Genomic DNA, 22486 nt, shown 5'->3' with positions numbered 1-22486 from the left:
TGAGCCACCATGCCCAGCTAATTTTTGTATTTTTTAGTAGAGACAGGGCTTCACCATATTGGCCAGTCTGGTCTTGAACTCCTGACCTCGTGATCTGCCTGCTTCGGGATCCCAAAGTGCTGGGATTACAGGCATGAGCCCATGCCTGCCCGGCAAACAGTTTTTAATAGTTATGCTTTTATCTAAATTTGGTTGGTTGTGATTCCAGCAATGCAGTTTATTAAACAAAATTATAAAGTGACTATTCCCTTGAAAGATAGCATCAAAAACTAGTTTTGAGAAAGAAGATGAAAGGCTCAGTCTATAATTCCTGGATGCCAAGAAGCAGAGTTTTTCAGAATTAAAAACAAATTAAGAGCTCACTTTTATCTAAATTTGTAATAGAAAAATATTGATTTTCTATTCAGTGTAAATTTATGTTTAAAGTCAGTCTAAGGGAAAATAAGCAAAAACTAGTATGGGGACTATTTGCAAATATTAAAAACCATGAATACTCAAATATTTAAGTAGGTAATTTCTTGCTTATAGGATAAATTCCAAAATCCTTAGCATAGCAGACCTTAAACTGTATTTCCAGCTTTATTTTCCAGTTACATAACAGCAGGAAGACAGAATTTCTTGCTATTCTAATATCCATTCATTCAGTAAGTACCAAATGTCTACTACGAGCCAGACACTGGGCTAAACTTTGGGGGTTTTAGCTGTAAATAACTATCTCTGCCATAAGGATTAATTTTAATGGGAAAAACAGACAATAAACAAGTTAGTGGTAGGCATAGTGGCTCATGCCTGTAATCCCAGCACTTTGGAAGGCTGAGACTGTCAGATCACCTGAGGTCAGGAGTTCAAGACCAGCCTGACTAACAGGGAGAAACCCCATCTCTACTAGAAATACAAAAATTAGCTAGGTGTAGTGGCACACGCCTGTAGTCCCAGCTACTCAGGAGGCTAAGGCAGGAGAAAGCTTGAACCCAGGAGGCGGAGGTTGCAGTAAGGTAATATCACATCACTGCAGTCAAGTCTGGGCGAGAGAGCAAGACTCCATCTCAAATTTTTAAAAAAGCTGCAAAAGCCCTGGGATGAGAAAGAGTACACCACAGTTGACTGAAAGTGTAGGGCGAGCTCAATGGGTAACAGGGAAGAATGGTGGTTGAACAGGTTGAAGACACAGGCCAAGCTGGCTGTGTGAGTTTGAATTTTTATTCTAAGTGCAGCAAAAAGCCAAGGAAAGAGCCAGGTGCAGGGTTACATGCCTGTAGTCCCAGCTGCTTGGGACACCAGAGGATCCTTCATGCCCAAGAGTTTCAGGCCAGCCTGGGCAATATAGCCAGACCTCTCTAACAAAAAAGGGTTTTTGGCTCAGAGCAGTGGCTCATGCCTGTAATTCCAGCACTTTGGGAGGCTGAGGTGGGCAGATCACGAGGTCAGGAGATCGAGACTATCCTGGCCAACATCGTGAAACCCCGTCTCTACTAAAAATACGAAAATTAGGCCAGTGTGGTGGCAGGCGCCTGTATTCCCAGCTACTCAGGAGGCTGAGGCGGGAGAATCCCTGGAACCCAGGAGGCGGAGACTGCAACAAGTTGAGGTTGCAGCGAGCCAAGATTGCACCACTACACTCCAGTCTGGGCGACATAGCAAGACTCTGTCTCAAAAAAAAAGTTACGGGGCGGGGGGGAGTTAGTAGGTATGTAACCACACTGATTTTTAAGACGGTCACACTACCTACTGTGAAAATGCATTAGTGTCTCCTAATTGCTTTTTAAATTTTATTTTTCACTTTATTCTTTTTCTTTATTTTATTTATTTATTTTTTTGGAGATGGAGTCTCAGTCTGTCACCCAAGCTGGAGGGCAGTGGTGAGATCTCAGCTCGCTTGCAACCTCCTCTCCCGGGTTCAAGTGATTCTCCTGCCTCAGCCTCTCGAGTAGCTGGGATTACGGGTGCACTCCACCATGCCCAGTTAAATTTTGTATTTTTAGTAGAGATGGGGTTTCGCCATGTTGGCCAGGCTACTCTCAAACTCCTGACCTCAGGTGATCCAACAGCCTCCGCCTCCCAAAGTGCTGGGATTACAGGCATGAGCCAGTGCACCCGGCCCTCTTTCTCACTTTTAATTTTCAGTTGTCCCACAGAAGGTTCTCCTAATCTCAAAACAACTTCTTTGCCTGGAAAAGTACTTAGCCTCAAAGGTCCAATTGAAACCCGAAGTTCTTGCAGTTCCTAGAAACTTTCCTTGTACTGCCACAGCACTTTATGACAGCAATTATCACTCTCATACAATGTTTATAATGTAATTATTTGCCCTTTTATTGCCAGCAACTCCTTTAATATTAGACATCCATGCAGGCATTCAGAAATAAGTGAATCCGGCCCACTACTTTTTAAGGTTTACATCAGGATTCCAGAATTTGGGGGGCCACTGTTTCAAATCTGAGGTTTGCAAACGTGAAATACCTGTACCATCCTGAAAAAAAGATAAAGCCCCTATTTTGCTGAAGGCCGTAATTGATATAATTTAAAAGCTAATACGAGTAATTCCCAGAAGTATTAAGGGAGTTTTATCCTTTTGTTTTTTTTTTTGAGACGGAGTCTCACTCTGTCCCCCAAGCTGTAGTGCAGCGGCCTGATCTCGGCTCACTGCAAACCTCCACCACCCGGGTTCAAGCGATTCTCCTGGCTCAGCCTCCTGGGTAGCTGGGATTACAGGTAGGGAGTTTAAAAACAAAAAACCCCTGATATCTGTCTCACCAATCGTATTGCAACCAGGTCTGTTAGTTTCTTGAAGAGAAATTCGGTGCTGCAGAATGTTTCAGAAGCAGTTATTTGTGCCCGCACTGCTATCAAACTATTTTTTTTTCTTTTTTTTCTTACCTCAGAAGATGCCGCTTTATATCAAACTATTTTTTAGAAACGCTCCTATCATACAGCACTCTGCCTCGGAACAGGGTAAAGGCCTGGAATTTTTGAAAAAGTTTCTTCAGTTACCATTTCCCGGATTGGGATGAAGCCCTCTAACAAGGAAATTACGCCGATCCTTACTGTGAATAGTACAGTATTTCTCAACAGCTGCCGCGGCTAAGAGGAGGCAACTAACCCCTGTAATCGGTACCTCCCAACATGGCAGCATTTAGGTCGCGACCTGCTCAAGATGGCCATAGGAACACTTCCGGCATCTTTCCGAACTAGGCCCGCCCCCATTGCGTATTTTTACCGTGCCGAGGGCGGGATTTAGAGTTAGCCTTTGATTGGTCAGCTTCACTGGTGACCTTTTCCCTCTGCGACAGTTTCCCGAGGTGCCTAGTGTTTGAGCGGCACAGACGAGAGCTCCATCGAAGGCAAGATGGCGGACGTGCTAGATCTTCACGAGGCCGGGGGCGAAGATTTCGCCATGGATGAGGATGGGGACGGTGAGGACAGTGGAGGCGGCTGCGGGAAGCGGGGAAGGTGCGAGAGAAGGCTGTGATAGGAAAATTTACTCTTTTTTGTCCCCGGTCGTGAGGATGGGAATCGGGTAACCGGGTCTTGGGTGGACTAGAGACTCCTCCCCTTTAGGAGAAGGGAGGGCGGGACCGGGAAGCGACTGAGACTAGAGGCAGTTTGGGTCGGATTGCAGATAGTGTCTTGGGAAAGACAATTGTTACAAATGACTGTCATGGTTACTTACTCTCTTCTTTTCTTGGGCTCCAGAGAGCATTCACAAACTAAAAGAAAAAGCGAAGAAACGGAAGGGCCGCGGCTTTGGCTCCGGTGAGTGTGGGCAAAGTCGGGTAGAGCTGCGGGTTTTGGAGTCCCCACCTAACTCATAGGAACAATGGGAGAAAGGAGGAGGTTTCGGTGATCTCGTGTCTGTCCCTTATAGAAGAGGGGTCCCGAGCGCGGATGCGTGAGGATTATGACAGCGTGGAGCAGGATGGCGATGAACCCGGGCCACAACGCTGTGAGTAATAATGGAACCTGTGAGTTATCCGTGTTTATGGTAGTTAGAAACCAATAAAATAGTTAAACGCAGTAGAAATGGATTCAGAGATAGTTTAAACAATCCCTGGCCTGGTGCAGTGGGCTCACACCTGTAATTCCAGCACTTAGGGAAGCCTAGGCGGCTGGATTATGAGATCAAGAGATCGAGTCCATCCTGGCCAACCTGGTGAAACCCCGTCTCTACTGAAATACAAAAAATTAGCCAGGCGTGGTAGTGAACGCCTTTAGTCCCAGCTACTCGGGAGGCTGAGGCAGGGGAAGCGCTTGAACCCAGGAGGTGGAGATTCAGTGAGCAGACATTGCGCCACTGCACTCCAGCCTGGTGACAGAGCAAGACTCCATCTCAAAAACAAAAACAATCTGAATCCGCACTCAGTCCACTCCTGTGAGCCTGCTTGAAGTGTTTCTCTCATGTACTTAGACAACTTCCCTCCGTCCCTCAACAGCTGTTGAAGGCTGGATTCTCTTTGTTACTGGAGTCCACGAGGAAGCCACTGAAGAAGATATACATGACAAATTCGCAGAATATGGGGAAATTAAAAACATTCACCTCAACCTCGACAGGCGAACAGGATATCTGAAGGTATCCAATGAAGTGATACTTCATTGCCTCTCTTCTTTCATAACTCTTAGTATTGGTAGTTCTGTGTTTGATGTGGTTGGAGCAAAGTTGAAATAAAATGACATTGGAAATCCATGTTTTATCAGACACGGAAGAGACAGAAACAGACATGATGAATATATACAGTAGAGATATATGATGTACATTCATTGCTTAAAGTTTATAGGTTTTTCTGAGATTGAATTTGAGGAAAAGGATACTCAGTGATGCTTGGGGAAATAGGAGGGTTTTCATATCTGTCTTTTCACTTTCCCCAGGGGTATACTCTAGTTGAGTATGAAACATACAAGGAGGCCCAGGCTGCTATGGAGGGACTCAATGGCCAGGATTTGATGGGACAGCCAATCAGTGTTGACTGGTGTTTTGTTCGGGGTCCACCAAAAGGCAAGAGGAGGTAAAATGAAGAGGGCAAACACTGTTTGGGTGAAGGGAATACGAACGAAACAGAATGAGGGCGTAGTATTATGTCCCTCTAATGGACTTTTCCCTGCTTCTTTGTTCCCTAGAGGTGGCCGAAGACGCAGCAGAAGTCCAGACCGGAGACGTCGCTGACAGGTCGTCTGTTGTCCAGGTGTTCTCTTCAAGATTCCATTTGGCCATGCAGGCTTGGACAAACAGGACTGGGGTGGAACTTGCTGTGTTTATATTTAATCTCTTACCCTATGTGTGTAGTATTTCTTTTGAGTTGCAAATAAATGTTCAATTTTTTGTTTTCTACATTTAATGTTACTTTCCTGTCCTAAAATTAAAAGTTCTAAAGCATAGTAAGGCAGTATGGAGCATTGTGAAGATACTCCTAGGGACTGAACTGTATGTATTTCTTTTTTTCTTTTTTTGAGATAGAGTCTTGCTGTGTTGTCCAGGCTGGAGGGCAGCTGCACGATCATAGCTCACTGAAGCTTCAAACTCCTGGGCTCAAGCCATCCTTCTGCCTCACCCTCCCAAGTAGCTGGGGTTACAGGCACATGCCACCATGCCTGGCTAAACTTTTAATATTTCTATAGAGATGAGGTCTCACTGTGTTGCCCAGGCTAGTTGTGTGAGTTTCTGTATTAGACATAGTCTCAAGTTCAGGCAGGGTTTAAAATGGAGACACTGCTCAGTATTTCTTTTTGGGGGGGATTAGGAGAGCAGGAAATTGAGACGTTAAGATCTTATGGTATTAAAGAATTATTGTGTTTCTCTATACTGTGTTAGGATCAGATTGATGTTATAGAAATGTCTTTTGTTTCTCCTGCCTTTCTTGATGTCACAGTTTTTTGTACTTCCGTTTGTCTAAGGGCTTGAATGTCCTGTTGGAACATTCTCCTAGACCCTTCTTCCCTAGAAGAGTCCATACTAAGTTCTTGGTGCCCTCTTCGGCAGCCAAGGGTGAAGGCCCCATAGAGGAGAGGATCCAAAGGAGCATTGAGGAGGCCAAAGAGGAAAAGGATGTGGCTGAGGCTGGGAGGGACTTCACTTAGCATGCTCGGGGAAAACCAGTACCACAGACCTAGTAGGTAATAAGGTGTCCAGCAGAGGATGAAGGTCAGCAAGACGAGCAGGGCCAGTCTCAGGGCCCGGAGACGGACACGGGGACGATTGTCGAAGGAGCGACGGAGGGCAAATTCCCCGGCAGGGGCTAGGAATTCAGAAAATACTCTGTGATTCAGACACTCCGTTTCTGAACTGAGTACAGGGTGAATTGATGGAGGGGCATAGCTGGTGAAGACAGCTTGCAGCCTACAAGGAGAATGCTGCAAATCCTCTTCCCTTCCCAACCGGGGACTCTATGCTCTCTTACCCCCAGCGATTATGATAGAAATGTGGAGCCACCAAGTCTGCTTTAAGACTTGATTGTGTTGAAGAATAAATAGGCCAGGTGCGGTGGCTCATTCCTATAATCCCAGCACTTTGGGAGGCCGAGGCGGGTGGATCACGAGGTCAAGAGATCGAGACTACCCTGGTCAACATGGTGAAACCCCGTCTCTACCAAAAATAGAAAAATTAGCTGGGCACGGTGGTGCGCGCCTGTAGTCCCAGCTACTCGGGAGGTTGAGACAGAATTGCTTGAACCCAGGAGGCAGAGGTTGCGGTGAGCCGAGATCGTGCCATTGCACTCCAGCCTGGGTAACAAGCGAAACTCCATCTCAAAAAAAAAAAGGAATAAAGAATAAATAATACTGAGTGCCTCCCTAGTTCTTGTCCAGCTAACTCTGCTCAGCTCTTTATATTTGAAGGGATTCAACAAAGTTATCTCCAGCATCAGGCACTAGACATGGTGAAGATCTCACTTTGGTTTAGTGACTGGTAGGTAGCCATTAGGTAGGTAATAAGAGGCAACAGGTCTAGCGGTAAGGATTAAGGCCTGGGAATTGGGATTCTCACCATGGCTCCCCTTCCTTGTCCGGGGGCTGGACACACCGAGCACAATGCGGCTATAGCAGATGGCCATGGCAGTCAGTGGCAGCAGAAAGAGGCAGCAGAAAGTGAAGAGGTTATAGGTGGTCTCTTGCCATCGAGCCTTGAAGCTCCCTTTGGTGGCACACTGAGTGAAGGGAACTGGACCAGCTCGGTGGACGGTATGGAACAGGAACAGCTGGAGGGGAGTTGAGGACTATGACAACTGGTTCCCCTCACCACCCAACCTACCCACCTATGTCATACTGTCTCCTCCCAATTCATCCTTAATTCCAAGTGAAGCAGCACAGTGCTGAGAAACAGTTCACCCATAGTGCCACCTTAAAGAGGTTGGGAATGTATCGAAAGTACCTAGCTTCCTCTTAGGCTCGAATAGGATGCTGAGCAGTAAGTTTGTTAAATCTCAGAACTTAATACCGCCTTCTCAAGTATTATTCTAACATTGCACTTTATAAGGGATGGTATTACTACCACCTTACTCATTTTTAGATGAAATGATTTTTCTGATATGTGTGTTATTTTATGGGAAAAGAAATATTGTGTAATATGGGTGCTGCCAAAACTCGAGGCCATTTTGCAGCTACTCTGAAGTGACCTTTAGTAGTAATAGTCTTTTTTTTTTTTTAAGATGGGGTTTCACCATGATGGCCAGGCTGGTCTTGAACGCCTGACCTCAGGTGATCCACCCACCTCGACCTCCCAAAGCGCTAGGATTACAGGCGTGAGCCACCGTGCGGCAGTAGTAATAGTCTTATCTGCAGTAACTATAATGGTGAAATAACGTTAAATAATAAAATTTAGCATTTTCCAAGTGATACTGGCTGCTCCTCCCTCCCCCTGCCCTGCCCTGGTTTTGTTAAATTACTGGGTTTTCCAATTGAATTGGTAAAAACTATCTCAGTTTAGAGCTCCAAGATTCAAGTGTCTGGGTTCCAGTAACAAAGACTGAGTCACTGTTAATTTGATTACAGGTAAGATCAGTAGGTGTCAGATTCCTAGATACAAGACATTTGGGAAAGTGATTTTAGCAGGCATGAGGGACATTTAGGAAAGGTGAATAAAGCCGGGCACGGTGGCTCATGCCTTATAATCCCAGCACTTTGGGAGGCCGAAGCAGGTGGGTCACGAGGTCAAGAGATTGAGACCATCCTGGTCAACGAGGTGAAACCCCGTCTCTACTAAAAATACAAAAATTAGCTGGGCATGGTGGCGCGTGCCTCTAATCTCAGCTACTCAGGAGGCTGAGGCAGGAGAATTGCTTGAACCCAGAAGGCGGAGGTTGCGGTGAGCCAAGATCGTGCCTTTGCACTCCAGCCTGGATAACAACAGCAAAACTACATCTCAAAAAAAAAAAAAGGAAAGGTGAATAGTTTGATCCTAAGACAGAATTTCGTGAACTGTTTGGAGTTATGATCAGGCTACTCTGAGCTAGTTGGGAAATGGTCTTTCCTCTTCCCATCTCTTGCATTCATATATTTCTAAATTGTTTTGTTTTCTGTTTTTGTGCTTGCCTAAGAAGTACTTGGAAATGGTGAGGAGATAAAAATAATGCAAGCTCTTGGATTTACAGTTTGGTCCACGACCTTGCTTTGATCTTTCCTTTCTCCTGTTTTATTGCCATTTATCATGTACTGCAGAAACATTCCTTTCAACTGCTGATAATGTGGAAATTTACGCCTACAAAAATAGGTAATTTCTAACTACCCCTAATACTCCCTCACCACACTAACATAACATTATTACATTTTTTATTTTATCGACACTAATATTTTAACTACAATTACAGCATATGGGCAATGCAGAATTTTACCCAAAACAATACTAATTTGGAACCAAAAAATATCACCTTTTGCACATGTATCATACATGTCACGACCAGTTTGCCATTGAAACAAACAGATGACAATTATTGTCGATTGTAAGGCTGTAAGAAAGGTTGAAATTCATTTCCCATTGCATCAGCCTGTGGCCCATGGATTTCAAGTGGCTTAGCCAAAATCATATAGCTAGTTAGCAGTAGAGCCCAGACTCAAAAAAAAAAAAAAAAGAGCAAAGCAAAACAGGCAAACTGAAACAAAAAGTCTTCTAATTCTCAATCCACATCTACAATGTGCTTCATATAAACAAACCTAATTGTAAATGGCACCACAGCAACAGGCTTCTTTTGGTGGAGGTCCTGTTTATAACATATGAGTAGTATTTGTCTCTGTTCTTTCCCCTGCTCCCCAACAGAGTCTGGCTCTGTCACGCCAGAGTGCAATGGTACAGTCTTGGCTTACCCCAGCCTCTGCCTCCCAGGTTCAAACAATTCTTATGCCTCAGCCTCCAGAGTAGTTTGGATTATAGGCACTCGGGCTAATTTTTATATCTTTAATAGAGACGGGGTTTCATCACATTGGTCAGGTTGGTCTCGAACTCCTGACCTCAAGTGATCTGCCCGCCTAGGCCTTCCAAAATGCTGGGGTTTACAGGCTTGAGCCACCTGGGCCTTTCTTTGTTCTTAGAAGTATAGTCAGACTAACTTCTAGTAATTATATCTCTAATAATTGGAGGAGGTAAATAAGGGTCAAATCTTGAATCAGTAGAATGGACTCTCATTCCAGAGACAAAGCCTAGACCCTTCTTGGCCTCCTAGACATAATTCTGATCCTACAGTCTCAGACTTGGTGCTGTATCCTGTACACCCACCCCATGATAGTGATAGTGGTTTTTGTTTTGGAGGAATTGCTTTGTGTTTAGCTTCCCCCTTCCCCGCTCTGCCCCAGATTTCTAGTTCCCTTTCAGTATTTGATTTACTTGATTAACCTAGTACTCAGGTTCAGAAGCTCGCTTGTTTCCAGTTTTAACACTCATTCCACAATAAAGTCAGGGTAAAAAACACAAATTTGGTTATGTCACTCTCTTTTTACTGTAGTGTCTCTCCACTGCACTCAGGATAAAGTACAATTTTAATATTTGTGATCTGGCTCGTCTTCCCCTCTCAGCTCATTACTCACCATTTTCTAATCCTCAGCTTTAGCGGCACTGAGATCCTCTATCCTCCATCCTCCTTAGCATTTTTCCTATATTAACTGGTCTAACACCTGTCTCTGAAGAATCAAATTTTAACATCTCTGGGAAACTTTCCCTGACTGCATGGCTGCATCAGATACCCTCTCCCCTGCCACTGTCTTCTTTAGCTCCTTTACCATAACGCTTTCGAATACACACTGTATTGTAATTGCCTAATTTATTTGTTTCTTGCACTAGTCTATACATTTCTTGAAGGCAGGATTTTGCTGCTCTATCCTTAGCATTTGAGTGGCCCTGGAGATGCACATATTTTGAATGGGTAAATGATGTACCACAGAGTTTTACCCAAACTACTGGCCTCACTCTCTTTTTTTTTTTTTTTGAGACGGAGTTTCGCTCTTGTTACGCAGGCTGGAGTGCAATGGCGCGATCTCGGCTCAGCGCAACCTCCGCCTCCTGGGTTCAGGCAATTCTCCTGCCTCAGCCTCCTGAGTAGCTGGGATTACAGGCACGCGCCACCGTGCCCAGCTAATTTTTTGTATTTTTAGTAGAGATGGGGTTTCACCATGTTAACCAGGATGGTCTCGATCTCTTGACCTCGTGATCTACCCGTCTCAGCCTCCCAAAGTGCTGGGATTACAGGCTTGAGCCACCGCGCCCGGCCGACTTTACTCTCTTAAAAGACCCACCCCCATGTATGTTTCTCTAACTTGCCCCAGTCTGAAGGAGGTGAGATTGGGAGGATGCAAAGAGGTAGAGCCAAGTGTAGTAAAAGAGATCTAATGGAAGAGGCACAGATACAGGATACTGCTTTTAAAGGCAGCCTCTAACAGATGTAAATTAACATGCAAATAATCTTCCGGAAGAGAGCAGAGGCTTTCTCCCTGAGGATTAACGGCTGATGGCCCCCAAGCACACCCTTTGACTCATCTATGGACCCAAACTCCTGTCCTCCCTGGTCCTGAGTTGCACGTCACTCACCTGGGGCAAGGCAAGCAGGAAACTAAGTCCCCAGGCTGCCCCCAGAAGTTTCCTTACACCTGAGCGGGATCCAAGCGGATTGAGTACTGCTGCCTGGCGATCCAGTCCAATGACCACAGGCAGGAAAGCTGCAGCATACATGGCCATTAGTTTCAGGAACATGAGTGTCCGACATGCGATGTCCCCAGCCAGCCACTGAACAGTGATATTCCAGGTGGCATCTAGGGGCATAACCACAAAAGTGACTAGTAAGTCGGCGGCTGCTAAATGGGCGAAGAGTCTCCTGACCGGAGAGGGGCGGAGCTGGCTGGGTTGCGGCCGTGTCACTGACCACAGGACAGCCAGGTTCCCTCCAGCCGAAGAAACAAACAGCACAATGGTCACTCCCACTCGGACCTTTGCTGCTGTCGAGAAGGTGGGCAGCTCTGAGCCCTCCACCTCCACTCCCGATCCTGCCCAGACCTCCTCCCGCGCTGAGGACCCCCAAGGGGTGCCGTTTACTGCAGACATGGTGGCCTGGAGATAGGAGGATGAAGTGTGAGTATGAAGCGGTTAGATTTGGCCACTGATTCTTCGCCCTCCTTTTCAGGATCTGGAGCTGATTATTGCGAATTTCCTTCCTTAAAGCCTCTGCGTCTGGAGACTCTCCGTATGTTCTGGAGGAGGTCACTCGTCCAACTGTCAGGGTCCTGCAGGGAACGAAGATCTGGTACCAAACTTCGTTTTTTCTTCTTTTCTCTTGGACAGATCAGCCTGGGTTTCGGGCCTCTACTGCCCTAGACCTCTTTAGTCCCTATAGCCCTGGATTCTGCTAGAGCCTGCGTGCAAGTGTGTTTAGGGTGTTCTGCCGGGGGCACACCTATCCCAGCCTCCAAGGCGAGGAGATCACTGCGGCGCTTTCTCGCCCCGCCCCGCCCCTGCAGGCCCCGCCCCGCCCCTGCAGACCACGCCCTTTGTGCGGAATATTTAAATAAGAACGTACCGCTGGAGGCGTGCTTAGAGAGTAGAGGTCGTCTCATAAGGGGACATCCTGACGGAGACAGGCACAGTAGCACGCAGACAGGCTCAAAGACAGGCGTTTCGCGTCCTGAAATTCCGCTTTAAGGGCCAGCTCCACTCGCTTTCTTTTCTGATGTTGTTTGTCCCTCGCAAGGCACCGTTGGGTCGCGCAGGAGGCGTGACTAGGGGCGAGAAGTGGGGCGGGAGCGGGGCCGCCGAGCCGGGGCTGCCGCTGTCATGGACGCCTGGGTCCGCTTCAGTGCTCAGAGCCAAGCCCGGGAGCGGCTGTGTAGGTGCGGCCCGAATAGGAATGGGGGTGGGGGGAGGGACGGGCAGAGGAAGACTGGTGAGGCGAGGTCAGTTCAGGCTACGGAGGGTCAAGAAGGGTTAATACTGGCTACGGGGGCCGGAACGGACCGCGTGAGGCGCAGATTTGAGCCGCTCTTGAGGAGATGATTCTTTTCCGCTCGCGGAAGAGATGGGGAAACTGAGGCATGAGTGGGCCAGCGGGGAGGCCGCTCAGGGTTGCGGTGTCCACATACGACCGACAGCGTCCTCACTGGGCGGTGATGGAATGAGGAGCATTCGCCCCATGGCGGGTAGCCCTGGACTGTACCCCCAGAGCTGAGAAGGCACTCCCAGTTTCCATGTCCCCTCACCGTGCTGTCATTCGGGAACTCCTCTGCCGCCGCTCTGGCGTTTGGTCTCCATTCAGCTAGAGGGCCTTGAAATCTCTTATTCAGCTATTCTGATGAATAAAATGCCCTGCAACTGTCTGCCTCCCCCTCATCGATCACGTACATGCTCACGCCGATGTGCTGGTGATGGACCCCTGCGGCCTTCACTGGCCCCTCAGGCCTCATCATTGTCAGACTTCTTATTTCCTCAACATTCAGTAGTGCTCCTCACCCCTTCCTAGGCTCTTTTTTCTCCTTATCCCGTTCCCTTCCCCTGGCCTGGAGAAATGGTGAGATATGGGCATGGAGGAAGAAAGAGAGTGGTCTCAAACTGGAAAAGGGGGAAGCCTGCCTTTGCCTTTTGGAGGATAGTTTTGAGCGGAAGGTCAGGGAGGTCTCCACCTTACCTTGCCTGCCCTCTCCTCTAGGGCCGCCCAGTATGCTTGCTCTCTTCTTGGCCATGCGCTGCAGAGGCATGGAGCCAGTCCTGAGTTACAGAAACAGATCCGACAGCTGGAGGGCCACCTGAGCCTTGGAAGAAAGCGTAAGTAACTCTGTCTTTTCTTTTATCTCCCCAACCCTTCCTCCGCCGCACCTCTCCTTCCTAGGTCCCTCCTTCCTGTACCTTCTGCCCCTGTTCTTCCTCATTTGGCTCTGCACTTACCCTCTGCTTGCGTCCAGTTGAGCCAAGAGAGCAGGGGTATGGAAGTAATTAGGAGGATTGGAGAGAATGGGGCAAGTTTGAGAAAAGTAAACTGGCACAAAAATTAAATTGGAAATTGGAAAATGAACTGTTGCCAGGCGTTGTGGCTCACGCCTATAATCCCAGCACTTTGGGAGGCTGAGGCAGGCGGATCACCTGAGGTTAGGAGTTTGAGAGCAGCCTGACCAATATGGTGAAACCCTGTCTTGAAAAAAGAAAAAAAGAAAAATGAACTGTTTCTGCTCTTTATTTTTATTTATTTATTTATTTATTTATTTTTGTGAGACCGAGTTTTGCTCTTGTTACCAGGCTGGAGTGCAATGGCGTGATCTCGGCTCACTGCAACCTGCGCCTCCTGTGTTCAGGCAATTCTCCTGCCTCAGCCTCCTGAGTAGCTGGGATTACAGGCACGCGCCACCATATCCAGCTACTTTTTTGTATTTTTAGTAGAGACGGGGTTTCACCATGTTGACCAGGATAATCTCGATCTCTTGACCTCGTGATCCACCTGCCTTGACCTCCCAAAGTGCTGGGATTACAGGCGTGAGCCACCATGCCCGGCCTTAATTTTTATTTTTATTTGAGACGGAGTCTCACACTCACCCAGGCTGGAGTGCAGTGGTGCAATCTCGGCTCACTGCAACCTCTGCCTCTCGGGTTCTAACTATTCTGTCTCAGCCTCCTGAGCAGCTGGAACTGCAGGCGCCCACCACCACATCTGGCTAATTTTTGTATTTTTGGTAGAGACAGGGTTTCACCATGCTGGCCAGGCTGGTCTGAAACTCCTCTGATCTGCCCACCTCAGCTTCTTAATAAAGTGCTGGAATTACTGGCATGAGCCACCATGCCTGACCTGTTTCTGCTCTTTAAAAAAATTGTTGGCTGGGCCCAGTGGCTCACACTTGTAATCCTAGCACTTTGGGAGGCTGAGGCAGGTGGATCACAAGGTCAGGAGTTCGAGACCAGCCTGGCCAACACAGTGAAACCCCATCTCTACTAAAACTACAAAACTTAGCTGAACGTGGTGGTGGGCACCTGTAATCCCATCTGCTCGGGAGGCTGAGACAAGAATTGCTTGAACTGGGAAGCAGAGGCTGTGGTAAGCTGAGATTACGCCACTGCACTCTAGCCTGGGCAACAAAGCAAGACTCTGTCTAAAAAAAAATGGTTATGATTATTGCTCAATTTTTGTCCTCTTTCTCTGTTTCTTGCTATCTGCCTCTCTACTTACAAATCCTTGCTTTCCCTCTCTAATCTCCACAAGTTCTACGCCTGGGTAACTCAGCAGATGCCCTCGAGTCAGCCAAAAGAGCTGTTCACCTATCAGATGTTGTCCTGAGATTCTGCATCACTGTTAGTCACCTCAATCGAGCCTTGTACTTCGCCTGCGACAATGTCCTGTGGGCTGGAAAGTCTGGACTGGCTCCTCATGTGGATCAGGAGAAGTGGGCTCAGCGTTCATTCAGGTTTGATATCCTTTTCTCTCCTACAAGATTTTTTTGCAGCCTCTGTATTGCATAGCTTGTCTTATGTGAGGGAAAGATCTCTTAGGATCTTCCCAAAAAGTATCTAAGTCTTGATCAGTCACTTGACTTCCAATCTTCACTTAGATCTTAAAACTATCAGAGAATAACAAATGGGGGCAGATGGAAGACAGATGCTCTTCCATAATGAATGACTAATTTGTGCAAGGTAAGATATCGTATCACTTTAATTGTGCTTCTATCTATCTGTACCACAGGTTATTCCCCTTCACTACCTGCTTATTCATTCATTACAAAAATATTTATTAGATGCTTACTATGGGGCAGGGGGCATAAAGCAAAGAGCTAAAAAGATAATGTGCCTGCTGCCCTGAAGCTTCCAGTTTAGTGGGGGAGTTAGATACTAACTACAACAAATAACTTCTCATATCTATTTGTGGAAAAGTATACAGTATTATGAAAGAATATAACAAGGGGAGCTAATTTAGGTTGAAAAATCAGGAAAAACACTTTGAGAAAGTAATATTTTAGTTCAGACCTGATTTCTGAGTAGGAGGAGTTAACAAAGCCAACAGTAACAGAAAAGATATTTTGAAACAGAGAAAATAGCACATGCTAAGTAAGGCTTTGAACCAAGGAAGACTTCAGGGAATTGGAGAAATAGAAAGGCAGTGTGATGGACAGCATTGAGTCCGTAAGTTCAAATTTGAGAGACAGACAGGTGCCAGATCATTCATACAGGGCCTTTTAGGCAATGTTAATATTTATTTTATTTAAATTTTATTCTACAATGGGACATTATTAAAGGATTCTGAGCAGGGAAATAACATGATTCAAATTGTGTTTAAAGGACATCTCTTTCTGAGATGTTGAAAATGGATTGTAGCTGGATGCGGTGGCTCACGCTTGTAATCCCAAAACTTTGGGAGGCCAAGGCGGGCAGATAACCTGAGGTCAGGAGTTCAAGACCAGCCTGACCAACATAGAGAAACCCTGTCTCTACTAAAAATACAAAATTAGCTGGGTGTCATGGCACATGCTTCTAATTCCAGCGACTCGAGAGGCTAAGGCAGGAGTATTGCTTGAACTCCAGAGGTAGAGGTTGTGATAAGCTGAGATCCTGCCATTGCACTCCAGCCTGGGCAACAAGAGTGAAACTCTGTCTCAAAAAAGAAAGAAAGAAAGACAATGGATTGCAGTGGGGCAAGGGAGGAGGAGAAGCCCTAATATGAGCAAGAGATGATGTTGGCTTGGGCAAAGGACGTAGCTGACAATGAAGGTAGAAAGAAATAGGATTCGGGAGTAAAATTCTTCACATCTGTATTTGTTTTTGTTTTCCTGTGATTGTCTTTGTACTTTTTCATCATATTAGCTTCTTTCCATCTCCGTTTCTGTCTTGCTTTTCTCTTCATCTTTCTCAGTGATAAACAACTATAACATGGCTCGGGCCGGGCACGGTGGCTCAAGCCTGTAATCCCAGCACTTTGGGAGGCCGAGGCGGGTGGATCACGAGGTCAAGAGATCGAGACCATCCTGGTCAACATGGTGAAACCCCGTCTCTACTCAAAATACAAAAAATTAGCTGGGCATGGTGGCGTGTGCCTGTAATCCCAGCTACTCAGGAGGCTGAGGCAGGAGAATTGCCTGAACCCAGGAGGCGGAGGTTGCGGTGAGCCGAGATCGCGCCATTGCACTCCAGCCTGGGTAACAAGAGTGAAACTCTGTCTCAAAAAAAAAAAGAATGGTACAGGATAAAGTTAGAGCGGTAGGGACTAGATGTTGAGTCTGTAAGACTCTAAGGTATTTAGATTGTATTATGAATGTGATAGGAAGAAAACCATGGAGAGTTCTTTTTATTGTTGTTTGTTTTTTGAGATGGAGTTTTGCTGTGTCTCAATCTTGGCTCACTGCAACCTCTGCTTCCTGGGATCAAGCGATTCTCCAGCCTCCAAATGATTCTCCTGCCTTAGCCTCCTGAGTAGCTGGGATTATAGGCACATGCCACTGGCTAATTTTTGTATTTTTAGTAGAGACGAGGTTTCACTATGTTGGTCACGGCTGGTCTTGAACTCCTGACCTCATGGTCTGCCCACCTCGGCCTCACATAGTGCTGGGATTATAGGAGTGAGTCACCATGCCAGGCCAACCATGGAGGGTTTTAAGAAGGGACGTAATGGGCTAGGCGCAGTGGCTCATGCCTATAATCCCAGCGCTTTGGGAGACTGAGGCTGGCGGATCACAAGGTCAGGAGATCGAGACCATCCTGGTTAACAAGGTGAAACCTTATCTCTACTAAAAATACAAAAATTAGCCAGGCGTGGTGGCACACGCCTGTAGACCCAGCTACTTGGGAGGCTGAGGCAGGAGGATCACTTGAACCCGGGAGGCAAATGTTGCAGTGAGTCAAGATCACGACACTGCACTCCAGCCTGGGCAACAGTGAGACTCTGTCTCAAAAAAAAAATCCCATAATGATGCAGTTTACGTTGATGCTATTGTATGAAAATAGATTGTTGGGGTTGGGGGCAAGCATGGCCCCAATGAGACCAGTTAAAACACTAAAGCAGTGGTCCAGACAGGAGATGGTACTGGCTTAGAGTATGGTGGGGGGCTGTGATAGACAGGTGTGCTGGATTCAGGATGTACTCTGAGGGTAGAACACGCTATTGAGTACAGACCACCACTGTCAGATTGGATTACAAATTTAAAACATGGATTTCGTACTGAAGAAATTTATAACCTCTAACATATTTGGCAATTACGTAAACCCATGGGCCTCTTTTTTTTTTTTTTTTTTTAAAGGAATAGGGATTGGATTTAGATAACTTATAATATGTTTGAGTCTGAAACAACTTCAATTTGTTTTTTCAAAACAAGTTTGCCTTGTTATAGGTCAAGTTGAATGTGTGTGTGTGTGTGTGTGTGTGTGTGTGTGTGTTGCCAAGTAGAAAATGAAATTTGAGATTGACCTTGGAAGATTTTATGATGCTCATGAAGTTTAAACCAGGATCTTATGCAGATCACATAAACGTATATTAGTTACAGAATGATGAGAGGACTTTGTTTCTTTGTTTTTATTGGGGCATAATTCACAAATAGAAATTGTATATATTGGCCAAGCAAGCTAGCTCACGCCTTTAATCCCAGCACTTTGGGAGGCCAAGGCAGGCGGATCACAAAGTCAGGAGATGGAGACCATTCTGGCCAACATAATGAAACCCAATCCCTACTAAAAATACAAAAATTAGCTGGACATGGTGGCACATGCATGTAGTCCCAGCTACTCAGGAAGCTGAGGCAGGAGAATCGCCTGAACTCGGGAGGTGGAGGTTGCAGTGAGCTGAGATCATGCCTTTGCACTCCAGCCTGAGTGACAGAGCAAAACTTTGTCTCAAATAAAAAAAAAGAAAAAGAAATAGTATATATTTAAGGAGTTACAGCTCGATGTTTGTACGTGTACATTATGAAATGATCACCACAATCAAGCATGTCTGTCACCTCACACGGTTACCTTTTTTCTTTTATGGTAAGAACACTTAAGGTCTACCCTCCTGGCAGATTTCAAGTATACAATACAGCATTGTTTTGTTTTTTGTTTTTTGAGTTATTTTGGTTTTTTTTTTTTTGAGACGGAGTTTCGCTGGAGTGTGATCGCCCGATCTCGGCTCACCGCAACCTCCGCCTCCTGGGTTCAGGAAATTCTCCTGCCTCAGCCTCCTGAATAGCTGAGATTACAGGCACGCGCCACCATGCCCAGCTAATTTTTTGTATTTTTAGTAGAGACAGGGTTTCACCATGTTGACCAGGATGGTCTCGATCTCTTGACCTCGTTCATGATCCACCCACCTCAGCCTCCCAAAGTGCTGGGATTACAGGTTTGAGCCACCGTGGCTGGCCAGGTTTTTTTTTTTTTTTTTTTTTTTTTTTTTTTTGAGATAGAGTCTGACTCTGTTGCCTAGGCTGGAATATAGTGGTGTCATCATCTCCACTCACCAGAACCTCCACCTCCTGGGTTCAAGCGATTCTCCTGTCTCAGCCTCCCGAGTAGCTGGGACTACAGGCACATGCCACCACACCTGGCTAATTTTTTTGGATTTTTAGTAGAGACAGGGTTTCACCATGTTAGCCAGGATGGCCTTGATCTCCTGACCTCATGATCCACCTGCCTTCAGCTCCCAAAATGCTGGGATTACAGGCATGAGCCACCGTACCCAGCCAATACAGCATTGTTAACTATGGTCACAGTGCTGCACATGAGATCTCCAGAATTTATTCATCTTGCATAATTGAAACTTGTATGCTTTGACTAGTATTTTCCCATTTCCCTCACTCACTCCCCATCCCTGGCAACCCCCATTCTATTCTGTGCCTCTTTGAATTAGGCTTTTTTTTTTTAAAGACAGAGTCTTGCTCTGTCGCCCAGGCTGGAGTGCAATGGTGAGATCTTGGCCCACTGCAACCTCTGCTTCCCAGGTTCAAGCGAGTCTCCTGAGTCAGCCTCCCAAGTAACTGGGATTACAGGCACCAGCCACCACACCTGTCCAATTTTTGTATTTTTAGTAGAGACAGGTTTTTGCCATGTTGGCCAGGCTGGTCTCGTTCTCCTGCCCTCTGGTGATCCGCCAGTCTCAGCCTCCCAAAGTGCTGGGATTACAGGCATGGGCCACCACACCTGGCCTTATTTTAGCTTCACATATAAGTGAGATTATGCAGTATTTGTCTTTCTGTGTCTGGCTTATTTTGCTTAGCATAATTTCCTCAGGGGAGGACGTTTCTAATAGGGGTAATAGCATTCACTTCACTTCTGGTGATCTGATATGTAATCTCTTTGTGCTTCAGGACAAGAAAGTGCTAAAATATGATGTTGGATATGTTAAGTAGGTATACATGTCCTTACTGACTCTTTTGCTCTGTGTATCAGGTACTATTTGTTTTCCCTCATCATGAATTTGAGCCGTGATGCTTATGAGATTCGCCTACTGATGGAACAAGAGTCTTCAGCTTGTAGCCGGCGACTGAAAGGTTCCGGAGGAGGAGTCCCAGCAGGAATTGAAACTGGGGGACTTGGGGGACCAGGGACCCCAGGAGGAGGTCTGCCCCAGCTGGCTCTGAAACTTCGGCTCCAAGTCCTGCTCCTGGCTCGAGTCCTTAGAGGTCATCCCCCACTTCTGCTGGATGTGGTCAGAAATGCCTGTGATCTCTTCATTCCACTGGACAAACTAGGCCTCTGGCGTTGTGGCCCTGGGATTGTGGGGCTTTGTGGCCTCGTGTCCTCCATCCTGTCTATTCTCACCCTAATCTATCCCTGGCTACGACTCAAGCCCTGACTTTCTGGTACAGGATAAGGAGGGGACCTAAATTGGTGAGATGGAATCTTAGATCGTCCCTCATGTACCAGCCTCCTTCTAATTCTATTTAAAAAGTTAAAATTAGAAATTCAGAGATTTGGGGTGGAGGAAGAGCTTTGGGGAAGAAGAGGTGAGGAAAGGTGCTATGAAGTTCATAGGATGACTAATTTCTAGATGAGCCTGGGCTTCTGTTCTTTTCCCCTTTCATTGTCTGTGTCTCTCTTGAATGTATTTACTTGGTGCCTCTTAGGTCTATTTAAGATACGGTGTCTATGCATCTGTCTTTTTTTTTAACCTTCTCATTCTGTCCAGAGATTTAATCAGCAGAATTACTTTTTTAGGGGAAGTATAAGATTTTGTCTGTAAGGTTCTAACTGCCTTCTTTTTTCTCACAGAGGTGGCTTATGGCAGATTTTTCCTTCTTCACACTCCAAATCATAATTTTTAAGACTTTATGTGCCAGTGGACTCTTCCCTCATATCTCTGCACCATAAGTTGTTGGACGTTTCCTCTTCCTCCCTCGTGTCTACCTCACCAACCTTGCTCATGATTTGGCCCTTATCGTTCCTTGTACCTTCAGATTTCTGCTGACACTGATTTCAGAGCTTTATTCCCTAGCCTGTTCTCACCCCTCCGTTGCTTATCCAGAATGATGCTGTGTCTAGCATCTTGCTGTAAATACTGTACGATGATTCTGTGTAAATAGATGTGGCCTGTGCCAATAATGAAGAGCAAGCCTTTCAGGTAGGCAAATTAAAGTTCAGTTTGCTCATCAACGTTTAGTCTGGTCCCTCATTTTTTGGTCATTTGAGACCCCTATTTCTGTCACTGTGGTTTGGGTTTTTCATGGGATTAGCCACTAACATAATCCACATTACTTTTATTGAGCGCCTACAGTATGCAAAGCAAAATACGAAGGGCATCCAAAAATCTAAGAAGCTCCATGACTTTAAGAAGTCTATAGCTGAGGAGTTGGGGTAGCCGAGGGTTGGTCTAATACTGAAGTTATTATCCTGGCTCCGCAAAACACATCTCATACCAATTCAGACATAGTTCCTCTAAGAAGTAGAGTGCCACATGTCAGCATAGGCTAAGAGCCAAGAACAGAATCAAGTGGAGTGGGGCTGGCAAGGATTTGGAGCTGTATCTTCACATGTTGGGGCTCCCCTAGGTGGGAAATGATTCCACTGCTGCCAACTCTTTGATTTTCTGTATTACAGGTTAAGATAATAAGGTTGGGAAGTGAAAGGAATCTGTCGGCCAGGAGTGGTGGCTCATGCTGGTAGTCCTAGTACTTTGGGACGCTGAGGCAGTCGGATCGCTTAAGGTCAGGAGTTTGAGACCAGCCTGGCCAACATGGTAAAACCCCACCTCTACTAAAAATACAAAAATTAGCCAGGTATGGTGGGATGTGCCTGTAGTCCCAGCTACCTGGGAGGCTGAGGCATGAGAAATGCTTGAACCAGGGAGACAGAAGTTGTAGTGAGCCAAGATTGTACCACCACACTCCAGCCTGGGTGACAGAGTGAGACTCTGCCTTAAAAAAGAAAAGAATCTATTCCCTGTCTCCCAGCCGCGTACAGTGGCTCACTTTGGGAGGCTGAGGCAGAAGGATTCCTTTAGTTCAGGAGTTCAAGACCAGCCTGGGCAACATGGTGAAACCCTGTCTCTATTCTCAATGTAAATAATTTCCCTAGCCAGGTGCGGTGCTCACACCTGTAATCCCAGCACTTTGGGAGGCCAAGGCGGGCAGATCACGAGGTCAAGGGTTCAAGACCATCCTGACTAACATTGTAAAACCCCGTCTCTACTAAAAATACAAAAATTAGCCAAGCGTGGTGGTAAATGCCTGTAATCCCAGCTACTCAAGAGGCTGAGACAGGAGAATCACTTGAACCCGGGAGGTGGAGGTTGCAGTGATCTGAGATCAGGCCACTGCACTCCAGCTGGGCTACAGGGCGAGATTCCATCTAAAAAAAATCGTCTAAAACTTTTAGACAAAAGTTTAAGGTTTTTTCTTATTAAAAAAAAAATTAATTCCCACTCCTGTTCCAAATTTGAGGAAAGCACTATTAACCTGGCAACAATAAAGGGTAGAAAAGATGGCTGAAATGGGCAAAAAAATATGTCTCTTTGGATATAAAGACGAGGCCTGCAGGGGGCAGCACCAAGGCAGAAATAGACTAAGATCGCTCAGTCCTTTCCTTGGTCTGGGGCTCCCCACCGTTCCCCACCATCACTCCTCCCATTCCTTTCAACTTTATTTTTAGCTGCCAGTG

General features: G+C 46.2%; 3 protein-coding genes across 5 annotated transcripts; 2 read left to right on the top strand and 1 right to left on the bottom strand.

Annotated features, from left to right (window-relative positions):
- The first annotated feature begins 3316 nt into the window (after nucleotides 1-3316).
- Nucleotides 3317-5320, top strand: RBM8A (RNA binding motif protein 8A). Of its 2 annotated transcripts, none has more exons than XM_008984181.6 (6): nucleotides 3317-3410; nucleotides 3691-3750; nucleotides 3866-3940; nucleotides 4428-4564; nucleotides 4861-4997; nucleotides 5110-5320. In XM_008984181.6, the coding sequence occupies exons 1-6, from the start codon at nucleotides 3344-3346 to the stop codon at nucleotides 5153-5155; spliced, it is 522 nt and encodes a 173-aa protein (XP_008982429.1). In that variant the 5' UTR covers nucleotides 3317-3343; the 3' UTR covers nucleotides 5156-5320. The 2 variants fall into 2 exon arrangements, with proteins under 2 accessions (XP_008982429.1, XP_002759858.1); XM_002759812.7 differs by having other exon boundaries at nucleotides 3863-3940.
- Nucleotides 5321-5420: 100 nt separating this feature from the next.
- On the bottom strand, nucleotides 5421-12069 carry GNRHR2 (gonadotropin releasing hormone receptor 2). 2 transcript variants are annotated; one of them, XM_035278937.3, is made up of 4 exons: nucleotides 11979-12069; nucleotides 10997-11217; nucleotides 6971-7181; nucleotides 5421-6224 (listed from the first exon to the last, which is right to left on the bottom strand). In XM_035278937.3, exons 1-4 carry the CDS (start codon nucleotides 12013-12015, stop codon nucleotides 5803-5805), a joined length of 891 nt encoding a protein of 296 aa, XP_035134828.3. In that variant the 5' UTR covers nucleotides 12016-12069; the 3' UTR covers nucleotides 5421-5802.
- A 128-nt stretch (nucleotides 12070-12197) lies between these two features.
- Nucleotides 12198-20983, top strand: PEX11B (peroxisomal biogenesis factor 11 beta). The gene is made up of 4 exons (XM_002759814.7): nucleotides 12198-12288; nucleotides 13101-13216; nucleotides 14640-14841; nucleotides 19781-20983. Exons 1-4 carry the CDS (start codon nucleotides 12233-12235, stop codon nucleotides 20184-20186), a joined length of 780 nt encoding a protein of 259 aa, XP_002759860.2. The 5' UTR covers nucleotides 12198-12232; the 3' UTR covers nucleotides 20187-20983.
- Nucleotides 20984-22486: the final 1503 nt, after the last annotated feature.

Source organism: Callithrix jacchus, chromosome 18 (assembly GCF_049354715.1).
Source record: "Callithrix jacchus isolate 240 chromosome 18, calJac240_pri, whole genome shotgun sequence".
Classification (NCBI taxonomy): Eukaryota; Metazoa; Chordata; class Mammalia; order Primates; family Cebidae; genus Callithrix; species Callithrix jacchus.
Note: the sequence above shows the minus strand (reverse complement) of the source record. Positions and strands in the feature narration are given on the sequence as shown.

Coding starts and splice junctions, on each gene's coding strand:
- RBM8A (XM_002759812.7), top strand. CDS start 3,344: ATGGCGGACGTGCTAGATCTTCACGAGGCCGGGGGCGAAGATTTCGCC. Junction 3,751..3,862: donor GGGCCGCGGCTTTGGCTCCG/GTGAGTGTGGGC, acceptor TGTCCCTTATAG/AAGAGGGGTCCCGAGCGCGG. Junction 4,998..5,109: donor CCACCAAAAGGCAAGAGGAG/GTAAAATGAAGA, acceptor TTTGTTCCCTAG/AGGTGGCCGAAGACGCAGCA.
- GNRHR2 (XM_035278937.3), bottom strand. CDS start 12,015: ATGAGACGACCTCTACTCTCTAAGCACGCCTCCAGCG. Junction 7,182..10,996: donor TCCTGCTTGCCTTGCCCCAG/GTGAGTGACGTG, acceptor ACTCCCCTCCAG/CTGTTCCTGTTCCATACCGT. Junction 6,225..6,970: donor GACAAGGAAGGGGAGCCATG/GTGAGAATCCCA, acceptor CTGAATTCCTAG/CCCCTGCCGGGGAATTTGCC.
- PEX11B (XM_002759814.7), top strand. CDS start 12,233: ATGGACGCCTGGGTCCGCTTCAGTGCTCAGAGCCAAGCCCGGGAGCGG. Junction 12,289..13,100: donor GCCCGGGAGCGGCTGTGTAG/GTGCGGCCCGAA, acceptor CCTCTCCTCTAG/GGCCGCCCAGTATGCTTGCT. Junction 14,842..19,780: donor TGGGCTCAGCGTTCATTCAG/GTTTGATATCCT, acceptor TCTGTGTATCAG/GTACTATTTGTTTTCCCTCA.